Source organism: Haemaphysalis longicornis, unplaced genomic scaffold (assembly GCF_048455015.1).
Source record: "Haemaphysalis longicornis isolate Haplotype H1 unplaced genomic scaffold, Haemaphysalis longicornis Haplotype H1 scaffold_2, whole genome shotgun sequence".
NCBI lineage: Eukaryota > Metazoa > Arthropoda > Arachnida > Ixodida > Ixodidae > Haemaphysalis > Haemaphysalis longicornis.
The window spans coordinates 73,397,006-73,419,283 of record NW_027526295.1 but is presented as its reverse complement, the minus strand read 5'-3'; the positions used below and the strand labels follow the sequence as shown (position 1 = coordinate 73,419,283).

The 22,278-nt window shown below is 50.8% G+C and overlaps 1 protein-coding gene across 1 annotated transcript; it reads right to left on the bottom strand.

Moving 5' to 3' along the window:
- Nucleotides 1–536: 536 nt before the first annotated feature.
- Nucleotides 537–21,869, bottom strand: LOC144168070 (sodium channel protein 1 brain-like). Its single transcript, XM_077697154.1, has 5 exons — nucleotides 21,800–21,869; nucleotides 21,441–21,693; nucleotides 20,554–20,758; nucleotides 3,899–4,108; nucleotides 537–1,068 (listed from the first exon to the last, which is right to left on the bottom strand). The coding sequence occupies exons 1-5, from the start codon at nucleotides 21,867–21,869 to the stop codon at nucleotides 709–711; spliced, it is 1,098 nt and encodes a 365-aa protein (XP_077553280.1). The 3' UTR covers nucleotides 537–708.
- Nucleotides 21,870–22,278: the final 409 nt, after the last annotated feature.

Below are 22,278 nucleotides of genomic sequence, written 5' to 3'. Positions count from 1 at the left end.
GTGGGCCGCGCACTGCTGGCAGATCGAAAAATGGCGATTTCAAAATTTCTAGGGCGCTATAAGCAAATTAGTTTCTGGTTGAGGTGTTTAAAGTGATGCCCTTTCGTTTAGTACGAAGAAAATAAACTCGACAACAATCGGTTATCTGTCCCCTTAAGACTTAATGTAGATGTCATGTGCAACTTTTTTTTCTGGTCGTTGTGTCCAACCGACATACGCTGAAAGGAAAATACGCGCACAGTTGACAGCCTAAAAATTGATTATTGGGGTTAAACACATGTTGCTGAAGTGTCACTTCGGGTTAGACTAAACTCCATCGTATCACCGCAGTTAGCTTGATGAAGTCACAGCAGTGCAGGAAGCAATGCCTGGAGAGTACAAGACGAAACGCCGGCTCACCCGCATTCTACGGTCACGGCGGGTCTAAGGGACTATTTTTACAGGCTGACAACGTGGCCTCAACGATTGTTGACAAGGAAAACAGCGCACACAGAGCAAATCACTTTTTATTAAACAAGACATCTACCTAAATGTGTGGAAATGCAAGGAACGGAAATTAAACGCGACTGTCTGATGCCCTACAATTCACGGAAACATAAAACCATCGCGGCACCGCGGAGCCAATATTCGGCTTTGCAATGTCGTCCCAGGCGCTTTCTTTGCAATATGGCTAACTAATATCCCACAATAAAAGTTCCCTCAGCTGCGTCACCAGTACTGCAGATTGGTGTGTGTCAGCAGGAACGTCGGGAACGGCGCCAGTCTGTTGGCCAGCGTGGCGGTGCGCCGGAAGCGATGCGCCCGAAACGCCTTCTGCAGCCTCCGGGCCGCGCGCTCCATGCGAAGCCGCTCGCAGCCGTGAATGAAGAACTGGCTGAGAACGCGGGCGGCCCGCTGCCGGCGCAGCCGCTGCATGGTGCCCGACACCGGCTGCATATCGGGCTGCCGCAGCTCGGGGTACGCGGCCGCAGCGTGCGCCTCCAGGCTCTGCCGCAGCGCCGGCGAGAGCGGCTCCCACATGTTCATCCGCACCCGCAGCAGGGACTGCAGAAGGTGCGCGTAGTGGACCTGCACACGTCCCCTTCCGTTGCCACAAGCCTGCTGCGCCACACACGGACAATGGTTGCAGGTTCAACTCAAGGTCATGCCATTGTCAAGAGGTTTTTTGTACGCTTGCCCAAAGAGGACATGCAGACAACACACAAGTTTGGTTCATTCCAAAGATTGGTTCGTTCGAATTATACTGACACGACTTTCAACGGAAGCGTCGCTCAAATAAGCAATATAATTATGAAAAAAAGGATTGGCCATGCGACAAACAAGCTCATTTCCCACAACAGAACCTATGATGTCATATGCGCCGCTAGGCGATTGTCTAAGGCAGGAAAAAACAATCGCAAATCACGCAGGGCTTATAAGCTTGCCCACCGAGCTATTTGCGATTAAGTATAGGGCACGGTATTTTTATTGCAAGATTTGTGAGGTGAACAATAACGTTACGAACGAACACGTAGATACCGATGCAGTTAGTGCGGCAATGGACCTTTTTCCAGTAGCGTAGCCCTTTTGCGGCGGCAGCCGGAACCACGCTTGGGGGATTATAGAAGAACACGCCCCCTTTTTTTTTCCGCCTGCCCTGCGCTGTTAAGGAAGCCGTCCCAGGCGCCACACATGGTTCCGGTGGCAGAGAAGTTTCGATGGCAGCCGTAGCGCCTACCTGTCGGCCGCTTTCAGTACTCATAAAACGGAGCAGCACTTAGCTGGCTCGGCGTTCGCAACTGGCTAATCCAATATGCCTTCATTTAGTTTGCATTTTGCCCCCCAATAATGGCGGATCTGTCGCTGGGAGCGAGAGTAGCGCATGCGCAGCGTGCTACTGGAAAAAGGTCCATTGCCGGCTGACACCACCTAACACAGCCGTCAGACGCATTGGACTTATCTGGCACGCTCAATTACATGACCATGATTGTCGAGTCATAGCTTATGCTTTAGGATACGATTAGTATGAACAGTACTAAAAATCCGACAGGTATGGAAGTCCGGCCACAAGCAAGGTGCGAACACTACCACTTCAGAGGTATGGCAGCGCCATCTATGAAAGGCGGCTATGAAAAAGGTAACCATACGGCCGTCTGTAAAATGGTGCAGCCCTGGTCAGCAGGCAATCTTTAGTTTTAACGCCCTGCTCTGGATACGCCATTGTCGATGTCACGAAAACGCAAGATTTACCGGGAGAATTGAAATTTTTGCTTAACGTGTTTAATTTCTTAGTGAATAAAGCATCGTTTGCTTCCGGACAAGCGTTGAGGACCCTAATAAACACAATCTCCAGAATAAAACAAACTTGCATTTCGTCTGCATGGCCCCTAAGTATTTTACGCCACCACCCCTTCCTTCGCCTTAATTTCGTACTCAAGGTGGATTTAATCTAACAAATGTTCTCTTTGAGGTGAAGTTAAGTAGTCTCCGAATAAAGTCAGATATGGTAGATATGGTGGTATAAGGCATAGTGTCGGAAAGTGTACAAGGAGCACGTTAGCACTCTGTGTTTCTCGAGTGGTGACTATGGAATTTTCATTGTCTTTGTGATTCGGCAGGTGGGATCCAATGAACAGGTTAGCGCTTCGGGTAAGTGCAAATTCCCACTTGTGGATTCGACCCCCACACCCCAAGAAACGCTGACGGCAGTTGGGCAGACAACCTAGTTTCATTCACGTGATTGCAACAAAGACTTCCGAGATCCCTGCTGGCTCCGCCTTTACTCATCGCGGATGACCTACGCTAGGCATCTTGGGTGGGTCGACCGGTCTCCGTGGTTCCCCGGGGCTAAAACAATCTTCACCGTGGGTTCTCTGCTTTACACAGCCCGTTGTTGCTCATTGGCGGTGAAATCAAGGTAACTAGCTTGGATCGTTTTCTCATCATGTGGTTTGGACCTCAGCAAACACCAAGTGAAAGAGACCGCAAACATTCAAAAGCAAATTGCATTGTAATACAAACAGCACTTGCAATAATTTTCGGGAAGTTTCACTGTTCCTAGTGTAACAAATAACTGGAGTGCCTACAGGAAAGCGGAAAAGTAAAAGCCTCCTGCAGCTAGAGGTAGAGGTAACAAACAACGTTCAGCTGCTCGCAGGAAATACTCACATGCGTAATTAAGCGTCTTCGAAGCAACATTACAGTTAGTTCAACGCCTGCGAGATCTGCTGAAATGGCGGAGCTTACTTCGGCACGCATACGGACACCTCCAACAGATGCTGGGGTGGCTCACAACGCCACTCGCCGCGGTATGTACTGTCGTCCACAGGCGACAGTACATACCCCGGTAAGTACTGTCGCGGTAAGTATGGAAGTCCACGGGCTTAACTGGACCACCAGATGCGATTTTAACGTGGTATATCTCGAGAATTCCTAAGAAACGCTGTTCACACGAATGTGTAGGATTTACGTTAGCCCTGAAACTTGACAGCAATGACGTAGTCGTTGCTAATTGTCCTTACATCAAAGCAGGAGACGACGATAAGTGCGTAAAGCTTCGCTCCAGAAAAGATTGTGGACTAGTGTACGTGGTCGAAGCTGACCCACAGATGTCTGTATTTTGTGCGCCGCGTGCACCGGTGCAAAAGCCGGGATCGCGCACTGGATGGCCCCCAGGGCGGTGGCGCCATATGCTGGCCAAGCGGCGTACCTTCACGTGGCTTCACGAGCATCAACGGACATTGCGAGAGCCTAAACAGCTCCGTTGTTAAAATAGCCTCCACGCAGAAAGAGCCTCCACGCAAAATAAAGATAGGCCAATCGGTCTTGAACTAGTGAACACGCTATTATTATGCCTGAATATTTAAAGGAAGCGCTACACCAAGAGCACTGTGGTACATATGCGGTGGAGTTCACTCACCCGATCTCCGCTGAGCAGAGGCACGTCCATGATGGCCAGCGGCAGCGTGTTGGGGCTTTTGAGGCGAAGCGAGCCCGGCAGCGAGTCCAGAAGCGCCGGCAACGCGCTCAGGGGCAGCACTCTGCGAGCGCGCACGTCCAGCCGTGCCCAGGCCTCAGCGAAGTCCACCAGGTCTGCGTCCGACATGCCGCTTAAGTCCGTGTTCAAAGCCTGCGTTTGCGGGAAGAAGTGCCTAGACTGGTCTATGTGCTGCTAAGAGATCTTTAGACGGCGGCGTACATATTATATATGCATTGTTTAAAAATCAGAATTGTATCAGCAAATTTGACTCGTACCCATGCCCAAACCAAAATTTCAAGCCTCAGTCGTGCAGTTGCTCTATATATGTTGCCCCCTTTCACTGCTCCAATGTCGTTGCTATAGGCACCGGCCAGTGTGTGTGTGAGCCTCAACGAGAACTCCTAACTTTGCCATGTTCTCCTTCTGAGCTATTATTTCAATAACTTAAATTAACTCCTCTGTGTCCTTTCCAGCATACGCCTCGAGCTTCGCGATCGCTGAGCCGCCTGCCGCCGCTTCTCCGGGGCTTTGACGGGATTTGCGCTGCGTGGCTGATAGGGGCTCGTGCAGTGTTTTGTTCTGTTTCGCTTCTTTTCGCCTTTCCGCGCCCTAAAAAACTCGCTATGGTGACGTCTATAGGCAAAGAGTACGTTTATGTCACTTAATAAGCAGCTGCGTCTTCGTAGAGTACGCGATCGCCTGCACGAGCTACCCGGGGACGCGGTTCTGCGCGCTTCGTCGCCGCTCTTCCGGGCGCCGGCGACGGCAGCAACATATCACCCATGTCAATTCCAAAACATCAGGCACAAATGCAGTCTGCTGTCGCCTCGTTTAGACCTGATACTGGCACAATGAGAGGTTGGCTTCACTTTGCAGCGTGGACAACTAATGCGGCTTCGTTTCGAATATATACGTCACAGAAAAATATGTTTCGTGGATGTGGTTACTCAATGCCGGACAATAACGTATGCCTTTTATAAGAATATAAACCATGCGAAAATGTTAAGTATATTCCAAGCCTGTGCGTCGTTAAACATGTCCCCACACACGCCATATAGCAAGAACTAAGGCAAATTAATGAAACCACGGAAAAATAAATACTGTGCAAGTGCGGAATTAAGAAACATGATAGCTCTAACGGAAAAAAGAAAAGCAGTGAAGCTTCTGACATGCTAAAGTCGTTCGTCGAAACTTAAGCCAGGTAGGGTTCACTAGACCAACTATACGTGAGACATTTCGCGAGACATCGGTGGGGTGGGGAAGGGAGGGGGACGCTGTGTACAAATGCGGAGCGGAATCAAGCAATGAACGTTTCAGTAATCCCACACACAATTTCTCTTTCACTTTCCTTTTGTTTTTCTACTTCAACGAAGAGCTGATCGTACGGTGGACGCATTTTTGGAAGTATACAGGGTAGGCTGTTCAACAAGCGATGAAAGGTGTCGTTGGAAGAGTGTGGTATGTGATAAGGACTTCTGATTTCAGTTTCTGCTATATTCTGCAGGCTCCCTGTGCAATATGACGATATTTCGAAGAAGCATTTAGTAGTGGATGCGGATTATATTGTAAGACCGTCTCCGCGCTGCTCGCAGAGGATATATGTAGCAGATGAATGTTTGCGGGCGCTCACCTCACGACAAGACGACTCGGTCGTGTGCTCATCCCCGAGTATAATTATGCATTGTCCATCGTACCTTTGTTCACTATTCCCGAAATTAACACAGACTGGCTTGTAAATGGTGGTGGTCAATATGTGAGGTATAATATGGGAAAACGTAAATGGCGTGCGGTCAGGAATGAGTGCTCCGCTGAATATGTAAGCGCACAAAACCGATTTAAATCGTAGCGTATAGCTGTAGCATGAACACCTGAGGAACCGGTGGTTACGGAGACACGGCTCGTAAATTCAGGTCAGTGTAACTGCAATCGGCTCCATCATACGCCGGTTCAGCGACGCTGGCCTGTGACACACACCTGGCGCTTATACAGACCGAGTATACCCCACTAAGATCGCGTCAGAAACATTTACACTCTCGTAAACACACCCTATTTGCGAACAGTGACTGCTCCACATAAAAATGGATTTGAAACGCCCGCAAATGGTAAATCTCAGTCGTGAACGTGCCGCAAAAGCACCGGCGGCACTGGGGAGCGGGGCGCGGACTCCCGCGCCTGCTTTCGAAACGGGCCGCTAGGGGGATTTCAGTGGCGCCCCTACTAAGGTCCCTGAAATTACTAAGGTAGCGCCATCTTTAGATCTCGCCGCCTTTCGCCCTCGCCCGCGCTCCTTTCCTACTTCGTTTTTTGTCATTTTCTTTTTAGCCGGCGAACGCCGCGCGGCATTGGCCAAGGGAAAAGTCACGTGGTTTTTGTTTTTTTTGCTCCGCCGCCGGCTCGCCTCGCCGGCTGGGACATTGCGCAACGCCGCCGCTGCGACGCCATTGCTGGCTTCCGAGCCACCGAGCTTCAGTACCGGCTTTATCGTAGGCGCCAGCTAATAGCAAAGTAAGAATTAGCTGCTCGTTTTGAAAAAACGTCGCACCGGTGTCGTTTTATGTTGCTTCTCGGTGCCGATGTGTTGTGCCTTAGGCAGCGCGAATATCGTCAGGCAGGGCACAAGACTTCGTTATTCCGTCCGGGAAACGCGACGCAGAAAGGAGAAAAGTTTGGTTGCATAGATTTGAACAGGCATACTTCAGGCCGACGCTGCCATCACTCTTTAGCGAGGTGAGTTTCTGAATGTTTGTTCTTTCTCTGTTAAATTCTGCGCGAGCTTGAGCGGTCACTTACGAAGAAATGCGTATTCCCTTCGCGACCGTCGTCCACGTTTTGTTCTGAGTAGGCATTGCGCGCAGCGCCGAGTACGTCCCGTTGTAAGATTTGCTTGGATAAGAGGCCGTGTATTTGTCATGTGCGCGCTTAACTTCCAGCATCAATATCAGCGGCGTAGCATGTTCAGTCAGTTGTCGTAAGGTTTCCGTGACGCGAAAATTGTTCACCTGAATTCATGCTTGTTTTGGCCGACGGCAGCTTGCGTCTGACCATGTATCGTGTGCGTGCCGAGTGCGTGTACGCTCTTTTTGGCGTGAAGTCTTGTTTTGTGTGTTAGCGACCCGGGTGGTATTATAATCCCGTTGTTATGACATTGGAGTGATTTGCTGCGTAATATGGGCTTGGTCGGTGCGGCGCAAATTGAGGCTGTTGCGAGAAAAAAAAATTGCGGCTAGGTAAAACAATTTAAGGCCAGCTAATATAGTGACCGCGCCGTTGACGTACGTTTGATTCGCAATTTCTGTTATCGCTTTATTAAATTCGCGCACGTTTGAATGAGCACTTCAAGGCGACTATATTATTTTCAGCAGACGTATTTTTGTCCAGCAAAGCGCTTGCTAAACGGGTTTAGTGTAGCGAGTTGAGCGGACGCGGCACTGAGCAGATGCGCGAACACGAATTTGACCATGCTACGGTAGAACGGTCACTAACTCCCTTCTGCAATGCATTATTGCCTATATTTGCGGAGTGTTTGTGGCGCATCTCAAATTCGGTGGCGACATTTTTTTCCCTTCTCAATAGGATTATTTCACGGATCAATTTGAGCAACGGATATTGGAGAGGCTTGGCGTTAAAAAAACTAAACCCAAATGCCACTCCCAACATTTTTTTCTCACGGGAAGCCACGTCAGCAGCACAAGCCACCTGCACGACGTCAATACGGACGTTTGTTCCAATAAAATATCTATTTGGTGGCACCAATTCATTTTTGTGATTTATTGTTTTCTCTTGATAATCATCGTGACATTGGTCCTCTTCTGAATTTCTTTCGGGTGTATCCCTGTGTTAGTGCAATGTACAAATATGCCAGAATATATCCCAGCATAAAACAATTCTGTCCAAGCGCCTCCATTAATAACGGCTGTAAACGACCGCGCCCGGTGAAAAAACGTATTGCATGATTAATTAACTGCAGTAACTAGTAACATAATTTGTACCTAGAGGGACTCGGTCTCTGGTTCGTATGAGAAATAAGAGGCCACAAATCTGTAATTTCAGTTTACCCGATCGATTGATCGCAGTCTTCTCTGGCGCGTATTCCCAGAATTACAAGTCTGCGTTTTTCACTCGGTTCGCACATGAACGTACGGCCGCGAGTGCAGTTTAGTGTATCCGGCTCCAAAGTCGGGGAAGCAGGGGCTTTTCACGTCGCTGTACGTACACACACGCACAACAGCATGTGTATCTTTTTAATCTACTCACAGGAGCCTATAACGACATGAAGGTGAAGGAAACATTTCTACAAAAACGGCAAAGCACTATAAACTGCGCGGAATTAAGGTGGATGTAGGTCGTTAGTAAAAGCGGGCGCAGAGTGAACGCCGCTGAGGATTCACAATTATCGCAAGAAAAGCGAGTGCAAGGACCCCAGCGCAGCGCTCGAACTACGGCATTTGCGAATGAAGCGCTCTGTATACTGCCGCGAACCGTGCGCAAGACCTCTGTGCAGTGATTGCACGACCACAGTCACGCGAATGCAAGAACGGAACTACCGTAACAGAGCAGTTTGAAATGTCCACGCTCGATCCTTTCGCATTCACGAGCTATCCTGAGGTGTTACAGAATGCCGCACACGTAAACAAAAACCGCGCTGTGCGTGTGCGCCAGCGGCATCCGCCCCGCAAATATCCGCTTGTAGACAAAAATATAAAACAAAACACTATCACTCAGTGCGTATTGGTAAAACGGGGCTCTAGAAATCCTATAAATGCTACCAAAAAGCGATTTCGGCGCAAAAACAAGATCAAACTGCAGCGAGCGCGCTGAAGCGTAGCGATGGCGCCTGCTCTCAAGTGGCCAACAAATATGGCGGCAACGGCATGGAGTTAAAGGGAGCGCGGCGCCGCGGGTGAGGGGAAAGAAAAAAGAGGAGGGCAGCGGAGAAGGAGGGAGCAGTTGGCGCTACCTTAGTAATTTTAGGGACCTTAGCCCCTACAGGCCGCGCTCGAGGCGTATTACTGTTTAAAGGGGCACTGACACAAAATTTTGAAGGCGAGATAGCTTCGAAGATAGATTGGTGAGAACACATATACATCATCTGCAAAATATGAGCGGCGAATACAGCCTAGAACATATTTAAAATCAATTTTGAAGTGTGCGAAACGCAACCGAGCAGCCACCAGAGGACCAGGCGCAATTGTAAATAAACAACATCCAAACACGTCACGAGTTGTGTTTGCCGCTTCCGCACTACCAGCGTTTTTCGCCGGCTCGCCCGGCTCGCCGCTCCAATCGGAGGGCCGGAGGGCGGAGCTTCTGCTCTCGAGAACGAACGACCCGATCGTTGGCGGCGGAGGCGCCGTGATTTCGTCAGCTAATCGGGCAGCTGGCCGCGACCAAAGTTCTACAGCGATTCCAGGCACTCTGTTTCTATTACTGTTTATTACCATTGGATGCGAAAACGCGCCGGAGGCACGAAAAGCTCACTGAGCTAGCCGCACGGTCGCTGTGCAGGCGGCGGCCACGGCCGCGAAGTGGCCCAGGCCGGCGCAGGTAGCTCGAGTGATAGCTTAATTGTTACCGCTGCACGAAATTGTCCCCAAGTCCCGACCATGGTGGCTTACATGAGAAAGGAGTTAATGATGCGATGGCGGGTTGCATTAAAAATTGTCATCTGCACCGCTTACGAGAGGGGCACTCGAATATCCGCCGCAGTGCTGAGCCGAACACATCTGTAGGCGGACCTGTAGGCAGACCGGCCGGCTGCTCCCAGCGCGCGTCTTGCCACCCACCGTCTCGAGCGTCGCGCGTCGTTCCTTAGCCGCGGTAGCATTTGCACTCGCAGCGCCTGCGTCACATCCACGGTCGCTTTTTAATTAGGCGCCTCACGAGATCACTACGTGGGGGCATTCGCAGAAACTGCCGTCGATGCGGATTCGACAGTGCTACGGCGGCTCTGCTCTGTGATATTATCCCTCCGACGGTCACGTGGTCAGCTTTGTTCACACAAAATCCATCGTTTCGCGGCACTCGCTGAAACCGAAACTGCGACTGGCCGCATTGAAAATGCCTCTAATTAAACAACCGTCGCACGCTGAAGCAAATGAGGTTTCTACAGGTTATAAGTAGGTCACTACCTACTTATCGCAACAAAAAAACAAGATGCAAAATTGTTGTGTCAGTGCCCCTTTAAGTTAGCAGTTGGGCCCGCGAATGTGGACAGGAATACCTCGCAGAGCGATGACGTCATTACGCGCGCCGGCACCGCACCTTTGTCTCTCCACGCTCGGGCTGGACTCGTGTTGCCACCTGCCGGAGGTGCGATAAAAGTAGTGCAATCACGGCTTTGGGAACGCGTCGCGGGGTGGCTCACTCGGTCGTTTGCTGAGGCGTGCCTGGATGCCAGCGCCGCCGTATAGGGTAGAAACAGCCTTTGAATGGCCCCGTGCCGCCGCTTTTGGGTCTAAATGCTGAACGCGCTGCTCTTTTCGCTTCCCTCAAGACCCAGCAACGCGAAACGGATAAGGTGATTCAAACTTCGCGAGTAAACCGCGTTGCGGCGATAATTATGGCGCGGTTTTGATATAATGACTCTCTGCGCCGGCGAGCGAGTAACCCAAAATGGCGCGTGAACGCATACGTGTCTCCACCTTGTACAGCGGACGAATGAATCGAGGCATCCTAGCTTGTTTGGACGAGTAGTGAAGCTTTGACGATTCAAAGAGAAGAATTATTCCAAAAAGAAACATGCCAAAAGGCCGAGAAACGGTAACTTTAACCAACTGCTTAATGAGCTTCCCACACGCCAGGCCGCACAAGCCGGGCGGTGGCCCCTGAAAAAGTTCAAAACTTCTGAGAAAACCCTAATCTCGCTGCGACTTCCGCCACTCTTGGGGCCTCACCGCAAAGCCTGTGGGCACGCGTAGATTGTAAACACTTTAATGACCGAGTGTTCATTGTTCTTCGCGTTGTCAGTCCGAAATGAGCGCACTGAGCACGTGGCGAAATACCCGAACGAAACAACTCGTTCAGTGCTTCCTAAAAACACACCATAAGAAAGTGTAGAAATAGCTAGGGCGCTGGGGAGCGTGCATTATGTTTGTTTCATATAGGTAGCACTTTTGTGTCAGCCCAACACCTATCTCTTTCATAGCGCCTCTTCATGGATTTCATAGCTTCCTGCCGTGCTTCAGGGAAGTTATAACTAGTCGACAGAGAAACTGATATATAAACATGTATTGGTGAGCGTAAGTGCTGATGGCAGGGCACTCGCCCGGAGGAGGACATCCCAATTCCGGGATACCCAGGCTGTGACTTGCCGCCCCAGCCCTATTTACCAAGTCTTGCTCGGGTCCAAAGTACGGATAGGCCAGACGAGCCATCCATGGGAAGGGGATAGGGGGCAGGTTTAGAGTTTGTTGGCACTCCAATACCTGGTGGTGCAGGGTGCGGGCGTTGGACCGAAATTGCTAAAGGCGGAATATTGAGTGGGCTAGATAGAATGGAGGAGGCTGCTGTGGGGACCAAAATTTGTCTGCAATCACCGAAAAGTAGTTGCTTCTTGTCTGGTTAACCGAAGATGAGGTGGTGAATAAATGAATGACACCACGTTTATTCCACATTATAATGTGCCGAGAGAGCGGCGGTGGAAAGCACTACGGTGTTATAGAAGAAGGAAAGGGTTGGGCTGCCTCCGTTTCTTTAACGGACGGAATGGAGGCAGCTAAGTGGGGGCCGCTTGAATCTTGTCGCTGTCGAGGAGCCGATCCCCAACCGGTGGCTCCACCGGGTCTTGAAGAAACAGGAGGAGTGCTCGCCAGAGCTCGGTGGCTTGATCCGGAGGCTTGGGATCCGGACAGGCACATGTCCGGAGAGAAGGCCAGGGTCCCCGTTTTATAGTGGCTACGGCACGAAGCCTAGCTGGAATGTAGAGGGGGCACTCCCAACACAGGTGGTCGAGATCAGCGCGGCAGTTGCACGTGAAGCAGGTGCCAGTTAGAGGCGGTGGTGTGTCACCTCTGTGGAAACGGTTCAGCAAAAAAGAAGTAAGGAGTGTGCCTGTCTGAAATCTTCGAAGCAGGACAGACTCTCGCCGTGTGAATATCTTCGAGGGGAGCGGTGGTATCAAGAGTGGATTGCCAACTGCTGTGAGGTAGGCCGCACGTTGTTGTTTTGTCAAATAGTTGTCGGCCATCGGATCTGCTCGCTCGCGTGGGGTAGCAAGGAGAGGAAAAGGAGTTCGGAAGTTCTGGCTAGCGCGGTGTAAAGGTGAGTGCGCGCTAATCTATGAGTCTTCTCGTTTCCGGGGATACCACAATGCGCGGGGACCCAGAGGATGGTAACATCGTGACCGCGTTCACGGAGTAGGCACGCCTGGTGTCGGATCTTCTGCAGCACATTATCTGTGTAAAAACTAGCGCATGCTCGATGGGCAGCCTGAGAATCAGTGTACACACGATGGTGAACGGGTCAGTTTCAGATGAAGTTTCGAGGGCCCACTCCAAATAATCTAGAATGGCCATCAACTCTGTGCGGGTGCTGCACATCGCCTCTGTTGATGCATTATGGCGTCGGTTCTGGCATCCATTTGTCTGGTCGCACCACGCAGTGGCATAGCAAGTGTTGCAGGTACCATCTACCGGAAGTGCAGCGTCCATGTATACGATGCGTTCAGTGAAGGGAAGGGAGCTCGTAGCCTTAGCATGCCTCTTGGCATAAGCAAGGCGACGCACTCGCTGAGTGGGGTCCATATTAAGCGGAAGTGGCTTGCCATCGGTGAGTGCAGTGACTTCCCACGGCGGTGGTTTGTTGGGCAGTGCGGGCAATGTGTGGAGGCCATACCCGAGGAGCATGAGCGTGTCGCATTTCTCGCGCGAAGCCTTGTCGACGAGCTCAGAAAGGTTGTTGAGCTTGCTACAGCTCTTGAGAGCATCGAGGCGTGTGTACCTTGGAAGGCCAGCGACAACGCGTTTGGCGTCGTTAAGTAGCCGATCGAGCGCGAGCATTTGCCTGCGGTATACCGGATGATACGGAAGTCCATATATGATACGGGAAACGTGAAAAGCTTGAGCAAACTGTTGCATTTCACGTTCGTTTATTCCACGAGTGCGGTTAGAGATTCTGCGTAAAGTGTGCAGGATTTGTTTGCTGGTCCTCGTAGCCCGTTGGAACCAAGTGCTCGCTGTGCAGTTCTCGTCAAGGTGCATACCGAGTATTCGGATAGTAGATTTCCGAGTTATGGGTCGATCACCGATGTAAAGTTTAAAAGATCATTTTTCTTCCTGTTTGAGAGGGGTGTGTCGGCCACCATGAACTCAGTTTTGTCTGGCGCGGTGTGTATACCTGTTTCCGTCGCGTAGTCGTGAATAATGTTGAGGGCTCTTTTTAAGACGTCCTCGCGCTCATAGATGGATCCTTGATGCGTCCACACAGTGACATCGTCAGCATACACCGCGTGTTTCAGGCCCGGTACGTCCGCAAGGCATCTTGGCAGCTGATGCATAGCTATATTAAACAGGGTCGGTGATATAAATGAGCCTTGCGGAAGGCCTACCTGGTTGAATAGTACAGCACTGGCGTCTTTGCCAATTTCGACTTGGTAGCTTCGCCCTTCTAGAAAGCCCGCTGTGAAGTTGTACATTTTCCCTCTGATGCCAAGGGCAGGTGCTTTCGTCATGATGGTACTGTGTGGAACGCCATCAAATGCCTTGCGTATGTCCATTCCAACAGCAGCTTGAGGGTGGACTGAATTAGAGTCGAGAACATCCTCTTTTAGTCGGAGGAGCACATCCTGTGTTGATAGCCCAGGGCGTAATCCGTACATTGTAGGAGCCAAAATGTCGGGATCTTCAAGGTACCACAGCAAGCGTGTGTTGACCATGCTCTCCATTACACATGAAGTTAAAGAGATCGGACGGAGGTTTCATAAGGTATGCGGTGGCTTACCAGGCTGCGGAATGGGTTTGACCACAGAAAACGTCCATGCGGATGGCAGTACCCCTGTTTCCCAAACACGGTTGAACTCCATGGGAAGAGCGCGCTCGTACTCGTAGGGCATATTGCGTAGATGAGCAATGCACATTCCATCGGCTAGTCGAGTACTACGTGCGTTAGCATGCTGCAAGGCATGCTCCAGCTCGAGCATGGTAAGGGACTATTAAATGGCTCGCTGTCTTCAGAACTTGCATCCTTCTGTTACGTGGTGTCTGTAAAGCGAGACATCTGAAGGAAAAACACTTTAGCGGCCTGTTCGGCGAGCTCCTGAGCGCTAATGACTTCTCGGAGGGCCACACGAGCCGCGCCGTTGTAAATCTTGCGCTGACCGAGGAGAGAGCGCAGTATGGCCCATACCTTGGACGTGTGAGTATGCCCATTGATAGATTCACAAATTCCCATCCAGCAGTCTGACGCGAGCGTAGTCGTGTACTCTTCAATGGAACGCTGTATTTTGCGCAACCGTGCGTTGTGGCGCGCAGCGTGGCCGGACCGCCGGTATTGAGCGAGAATCCGGAGCCTTCTATTCCATAAGGTGAGCAGATGTCTATCCGGTTCTGGATATTCAGACGGAACCCGTAGGTTCTTGATGGCTTTCCGCTTTGCTGCACATAGCTGTGATACCAGATGGTCAATGTTATTGGCCAGAGGCTGCTGCTGTAATAACTCACGGTATTTGTCCCAGTGTGTGACATGGCTTAGTCGTGTAGTGGCGCCTGACTTAACCTTTGTATTGGTGGGGCTTGTACGAAAACGTATGAGTATCGGAAAGTGGTCGCTTCCCATGCAATCATCCAGCACCTCCCACTGAAACAGCTGTGGGCGGGTGCTCCAAGTGAGATCTGGTGACGTGTCTGCATGGTGAACTGTCTGTCCCAGTCTCGTGTGTGTTTAGGGCGTATTGAGAAGTGTCAGCCCGTACTTCGAGGCATCTTGCAGGATGCGCCTGGCGCGCGGACTGCATTTGTGGTATCCCCAGGCGACGTACTGAGAGTTGAAGTCCCCGCACAGCAATATGGATACAGCTTCTTGAAGGGTGTGACGAAACTGAGATCAATGGGCGCCTTATTGCCTCTTTTTATTGTGTTTTTGGGAACAACGTACACACAGAAGACGAGGATTGTACGCTGTGATGAGACTTGTAACCGGCAACCAACAACGCTATGAGTACTGCTGCACCACGGTTGCGTAACGAATTGCACGTATGTAGTTGCCCGTCGCACGTACAGTGACGTCTTCGTGGGTGCAGCTAGGTCTTCTGACGGGGCGTAGCCGTCATAGCCCACTATTTTCAGCACAGAGCCGTTGATTTCTTGAAGGGCAATGATCACTGGACTGTTGTCTTGCTTGCTGATGAACCGGGTAGTCATGTCAGCCCTTTTGCTATGAAGCGAGCGGCAATTCCACTGCAAGACAGTTGTCTATTGCGATGATTTTGAAAAGCTAGCCATGGAGGGCGTTGTAGCGTAAGGAGCAATGAAGTTTGATGGTGCCCAACGCGTACGCATCACATGTGCTCTTACGGTTGTCGGAAGAGTTGTGCGAAAAGGGAGCATGCCGGAAAGTGTAATACGCTCCATGGTGGTGTGGACGCATTTCTCTATGGCCGGGGTAATGAGATGGTCAAACTGTGCATGGATTAATTTCTCTATAGATGGTATTCGTTGAAAAGTTTAGCGGTCAATTTTTTCGCTTGGCAACACTAGAAACGGCCACAGATATGGCCGATGCGCCACAGACAGGGCGCAGCCTGGGCCACTGCGGCCGCACGCCGAAGAAAAAAAAGACACCGGCGTGCGTCATCTGCTCCGTTCCAATCGGATTCTAAACTGTGGTGCCAACAGAGATGTTATTAATCACACTCGCAGTGAACTCGACGCAATACTTCGTGTTCGGCGAAGAGTTCGTAACGTGAAACACAGTCATGTGTTTCACAGTCGTGCTTAGCACGGACGAGTGCCGCCATCCCGCGTAGCCCGACGTAACGAGTGACGGCGCACTCACACGGTTGCATTAGTTGCATTGAGAAGAGGGGTGCCTGAATTGCGGGCCTAGCAACAAACGCTTGGCTGGCTTGGTCACAGATATGGCGAGCACTCTTGGTCTTGGTTGCCTGCATGCATTCCACGCCATTGAATACCGAGGATTTCCGCCATACCTGACGCCGTTCGAGATCCTGGAGTGTCGTAGTGGCGGGCGGACGTGAGTGGTCACCTGGAGGCGGGAGCGCTGTTGAATGAGCTGAGTTCCTTCCAGAAAGCTTCGCCCCTCCACCCGGTGCAGGTTGCGGCGTAGAGGGAGCTAGTGTTGAGCTTGATGGACGCGGTGCGCCGATGCTAGAACGGATTGTTCGGCGCGCGTTTGCCTGTTTAGCTACATCCGCGAAGGTGATTCTCTCGCTGTCCTCAGGATGTGCAGCTGGGGGTACCGTTGGCCCGGTGTAGAAACTCTGGCGTGTTGCCTTGATCATGGGTCTGGAAAGACCTTGTTCTGCCTCGGGGTTGCGGCGCTGGCGCCCCTGCGCCTTCCTTTTCCTGCGTTGCCTTTCGGCAGCCGACTTGCGTTTTGTTCAATTTTCTGGTTGGTTTAGTTGTCGTCTTTTTGGGCAGTTGGTGGCTGTGGCCTAATGTGAACCACCACATTTGCGGCACTTCCGTTGTGTGGCCGGACATTGTGTCTTCGTGGTGCCGCAGACCGCATTGAGGGCATCGTGCTGCCAAAGTATTGGGGCACTGCTGCTTGTAATGGCCAATTTTGTGGCATATATCACAGACAGCCACTCGCGCACGGTACGGAAAAACACGGATGATAAATGACCCCAGGCCTACCTTATATGGTCAGCTCTTACCTTCAAATGTGTCCATGACAGTTCCCTTGTCACCAAGTGTGCGTGCCTGCAGGATTTTGCACTTGCGACAGTGCAATGAGTTCATTAGTTCCTCGGAAGTCATGTCCCCAGCGTTTTGAATAGTGCCTCTGATTTGGTTGCGACCAACGGCCCCATACGCTTGAAAGGGCACGTCCTTTCCGCTGATTGGCAAAGACGCTATCGTGAGAAGGGCGTCGCGCACCTCGGGATCCGTCGAGTCAACAGCGAGCTGGTTGCTATGGCCTAAATAGCGAACCATCAACTTCGGCAGTGGGTCTTCCCCAGAGAGATTGAGGTGAGCCGAAATGTGGTGCGTTATGATTCTGTCTTATCGTATGAACTGCTCATCCATGATGCGGCACGGTTGCTTAGGCCGCAGGATGACGGTGTGTTGATATTTGCGTGGAGCACATAGGCTCGGAGTCGTCGCCACCATTGCACGGTTCTGCTGTTTACGTCGATAGCTTACTGGTATCCAACCGTCCTCCTCGTGCTGGCGGTGAACAGAACGAGGGGGCATGTGAGGTGTGCTGCTCGCATGAGGGTAATCACTGTGCATGTATGTGTACTGTCACACGGGTGTCAACAAGAGCGAGCCTTGCGCGCGTTTTTCTCCGTTCGGGGCGGTAGAAATAATGCTAACTTGATGGGAAGCATTGTGAGGCTTGCCTTCAGTGCCGTTATGCTCCTCAAGCTCCAGGAGTGGAGTGAATGGATTGGTGTCCGGCTGCAGCAGCATTCTTGAAGGCACGGCAGCGGCGGCCTTCAGCGGCGGCCTCGTTCACGCCGCTGACTTTTTCGTTGAAGTAAGCGGCGTGCACGAGGCAGTCAGGTTGTTTGGAGACTGCAGGTCCATAACCTCGGGCAGTGGCACATCGTTTGGGAGCACCGAGTGCTCCGGTGGAGCCATCAAAGACGTGAGGTATATTAGCAGCGATGGCCACCGGCAGCTAGCCAGGCGGCAGTGCCGCCGACGAGTTCAAAAAACAGCGTCCCATATAACAGCTGTTGCAAACGGGAGATAACGTGCAAACCAGCAGCAAACATAGCAAAAGCTGCGGCGCTGGCTTCACAGCTTAGTGCCGGCGAAGTAGTAAATATCGACAGAGCGCGGCAAAATGGCGAGCACAGCTGGGGCGGCAGACGCCGCCGCTGCTGGCGAGCCAGACGTTCGCGGGGAGCGTTAGGCTTAGCGTAAGGCGAAAACCTGGTCCCACAGGAATCTGGTGGAATCAACGTGGGTGATCTGGGATCACCTTGAATGGTTTCAGGTGAAAGCGAACGTCTAGAAGAAGATCGTGGAGCAGGGTTTGGGTGGTTGGCACTCTGTGGTAGGCTCATACAGCTTCCGAAGCAGGAGCGCAGCGAAACCGAGTCTGCTATGGTCGGCCACCTGGTGGCGTCCCCCGATGAGGTGGTGGGAATTTTCTTGAGCAGACACTATAATGTGCCAAGCCATCTGAATACCACAGAAGTGGGTCCTTTCTGACGGTAGCGGAGAACGTTCCGTCTCGGGTAATGGCCCGGTGTATGTATACGCGCGGGCAGCGGCGTCAACTGCCCCAATACCGTCGATGGATTTATGCCCAAAAGCCCAGACAAGGTGCATCACAGGTAGCCCTGCAATTGTTTTCAGAATGTTCAGTGCTGGTGTAGTAATGCGCCCCGTTGATAACTGCGACATCCGGCTTGAGAGTCAGTTGGTATTGTGATGAAGTCCTTGCTGGTCGTGGCAGCAAGGGCAATCGCAGCTCCTCTGCAGCTCCGGTTGAGGTTGTGGGTGCAGCCAGAGCTGTCATTTCTTGACCCGCCGCATTAACAACGCAGGCTATGTTAGCTGGCTGATTTATAGATGCAGCTCCATCGATGCACCATGTCGTTATTTTGATACTGTGCATTTATTGCTTTAGCTCAAGCGATTCGACGTGCCTTGCGACGAGCAGGGTGCATGTTTCATGATATCGGTAGAACTCGAATGTGCTGTTTGGAGCCTGCTAATGCTGCCGAGTGGCGCGAAGATGCCGGGTTTCTGTGGGAACGCCAGAAAACGCTAAAAACAAGGGTGCTCGTGCACGTGCTCATTAGAAGTCTCGGTTGTAGCACGGCATCGTTCGCCGCATTGTATTGCCCTTTAAATTACTAGGGTGCACTTTGTGAATGTTTCAGAAATTTACTGATATGTATAATAATGCCGGATATTTCGGAACAATGGCGACTTGTTTGTTGAGCAGTTCTGCAGCATACGCGGAAGATTAGCCGCAACGAAATGTTTCGCTTGCGATTTCTAATTGCTTAACTTTACGGTCGCAATTTCTTTCGGCAAAAAGCTATGAGGACGAAATTTTTCCATTTTTTAAGCAAAGCCAATGGCATCCCTACCTTATGCTGACGTTATCCTGTGAAACAACAAATGGTAAAGTGCAGCCTAACCTGAATCAATGTCTATAAATCGAAAGAAAGGCTGTTAGAGCTGACGCCGACTACGAGAAGAAAATCTGGCTCCCAATAGGAATGGGCTGGGGTGCATTCGGTAAGCCCTTTGAAATAACAAAAGATACCCCTTTCACTTCATCTATAACTGAAAATAGTGGCACCCAACACATGGGAGAGCACCTTGGTGCTTCCGCAAGCCCCTGAAAAGAAAACCGATGTTGTCTGACAGGATTATAGATATAATAGTTGAGGCGAGCGAGACCGATGGCGGCATGCAACAGAAGTGCTTAATGAAGAAGTGAAGTAGCATATTCTCTAGCAAACAACCTGAAGTCTTGTTCTCCTCTGCGTCCTCGCGTATCCTCGTGATGATATTTACCGATAGCGCTTACATCATGGCTCAAATTCATAAAAAGAAAGAAAATACTGCTGGGCATGTGGGGCCAAATGACGAGCGGTGGGTAGCCAAGATAACAAAACAGCTACCGATATACGGGACTAGAAGTTAGAACAGACCGTTACTTCTACCGAGGAATTATCTACGCACGTTTCTCGAGGCACTTCAACCTGCTAAACGCTGTGCGGGAGAGAACACATATGGCTTCCCCAGTGCAATGCTTATCAACGACCCCTTCGCAACTACGTAGAGTTTCTCTTCGGTTTCGTTCTCCGTCTTACAGCGCAAATTACTGCAAGAGGCAGACTGGTGACACATGTCGCCCCAGCTTCCACAGCGTAATATTTTTCAGTGACTAGCATGCACTTGTTCTGTTCAGAAGCGGCCGCGTTCAGCCGTGATGCGGCAAGCTTGAGGCTAACCCTTTTACCGCCGCTGGCAACGCTCCGCACTAGACAGTCGGGAGGACAACTTCACCGGGCCGCGCATGGCAGAAGCGGCAAGAGGTCTATGGGTGAGGCCTTCGCACTTCAATGGACTTACACTGTCGATTATGTCTACATTGTTACAGACTGTGTTTGTAAAATGGTGCTTTTCACAAGTAACTGCCACTACTGTACACTGTATAGCTGCCCCCCTCTACTGTCTTTTTAAAGGAACCTAAACTCTTAAATATAAATGTTTCTCACTGCTGCAAAAGTACATAAAAGACGTCCCAAAATTTTGCAGAAACACCACAATTTTACGTCAGAAATGAACAGCAAAATAACTGAAACTAAGAACACGAGCAATAACGTCTGATAACGCTCTTCATGCAGTCCTGGTCATTCAGTTTTGCACCTACCGAGCTTGTTTGAAGCCAGGGAAATAATTCATACCTTACTTGGCAATGCCGCGTGGTGAACTGCTCACCTGTTCGTATCCGGCAAGCAGTACGGCGACGTACGAGTTGAAGATGATGAAGTTCGAGATAAAGATGTAGGAGACAAGGTAGGCGACGGCCAGGCTCTTGCCCGCAGGCAGAAGCCAGTCGAGAACCTCGTTCCACGCGCTCGACGTCGACAGCCGGAATAGGAGGAGCATGGCGCGCCACATGTGGCCGAAGTTGACGAGGCCACTGCGCACGTATCCCGAATGAAAATGCTTTATGTAGTTTGTGCTTAACGAACAAACAGGATTGTGTGATTGAAGTTATTTCGAGTCCCATTGCGAAGCGCGTTTTTATTGGCAAAAGAAGTTTATCTTGTTGGAGTGGAGGTCTGGCAAAAATTGAGCAACCATTCCACTTCTGTGGAGGTGGATAACCAGCAAATCTGTATGAAATAGGCATCACACAAATGGTTACAGAGTGCACACGTATTAATTTTCCTCGTCTTTTGCTAATGGCAGTGACTATGACCCTGTGATTACTCGGTGAAGCTTCAAAAGACAAGAGTTTTATTCTAGCAGACAAACACGTGGCCGTGTGTTTCCCTATCCCGTAGGATCTCTTTACAACGGACGGCAATTTTGGAAAGTTAAGATCTTCACTGTGAACCAGCTAATGAATGCTAGTACATTGAATTGGTGTAACGTAGTCTAAGCGGCCAGTTTTCATTTATTCGCTCTATCGGAACGCTTTGATAAAAAGAGACTAAAGCCATTTCTAGAGGTTCGTTTGCGATAAGTTTGACTCGGCCCCGAGACTCTTTTGCCGAGCAAGATTTGTTGATGTACACACACACATAAAGGGCAATCAATGGACCCTAGCCCCAATCAGCCGTGCTGTAAAACAAGCGTTGACTCAGCGTGGTAACAACCTGTAGCTGTCGTCGGAGCGGAGGTTTCCGAAGAGCGAGACTCCCAGCACGGCGTACACGAACATGACCAGGAACAGGAGCAGCGCGATGTTGATGAAGGCCGGCACCGAGGAGGCGAAGATGAGCACCAGCTGGCGTACCCCGCGAAGTGACACGACGCTGCGGAACATGCGGAGCACGGCCAGCGACCGCAGGCCCCGAAGGATCACCCAGGCGGGCTTGGAAGGTGACACGCTGGGCAGGGCCAGCGCGCCTGCGAGGGGGCGTCAGGAATGTAGCTGCACTTCAGTAACGAAATTTCCCAGAGGGTGAGAGATAAAATTTATTGTGAGTGAACCCAAAGCTCATAAAAAGCGGACCTCGCTCGCTCTCAGTTTTACCCGTGGTATGCACACGCCAAAGTACGTTCTTTACCGCGGCATCTTCCATGTTAACATCTCAGATCCGTGCTTTAGTTTATAGTGACCGCGCGGTAATTCAAAGCTCTAACGCGTGTTAGGTTCGTGCTGGCAGTTATACTCGACAGATTGACTGGCGCTGTTACATCTCTTTTAAACTGTCTCGTTAGCAAAAAACGCAAGGTATAAAGAGTTGTTCTTAATTTACAAGAAAATACTCTTACGAATGTCGCGCTAAACCATATGTGCCTACATTTTGTGAGCCACGCCGGGTCATATCGCGTACGGTTTTGTAATTGAGCGCGTTCCATTTTTCGCTGAGTGCGAAGTATGCTCGTAACACCACACGTTATCTCCGCCGAGCCTTTTCTTGCATGTTGCGCTGTGCTGCTAAAGAGTAGCACCTAAAGCAAAAATGTTTTGAAGGCTGTTGAGGAGTT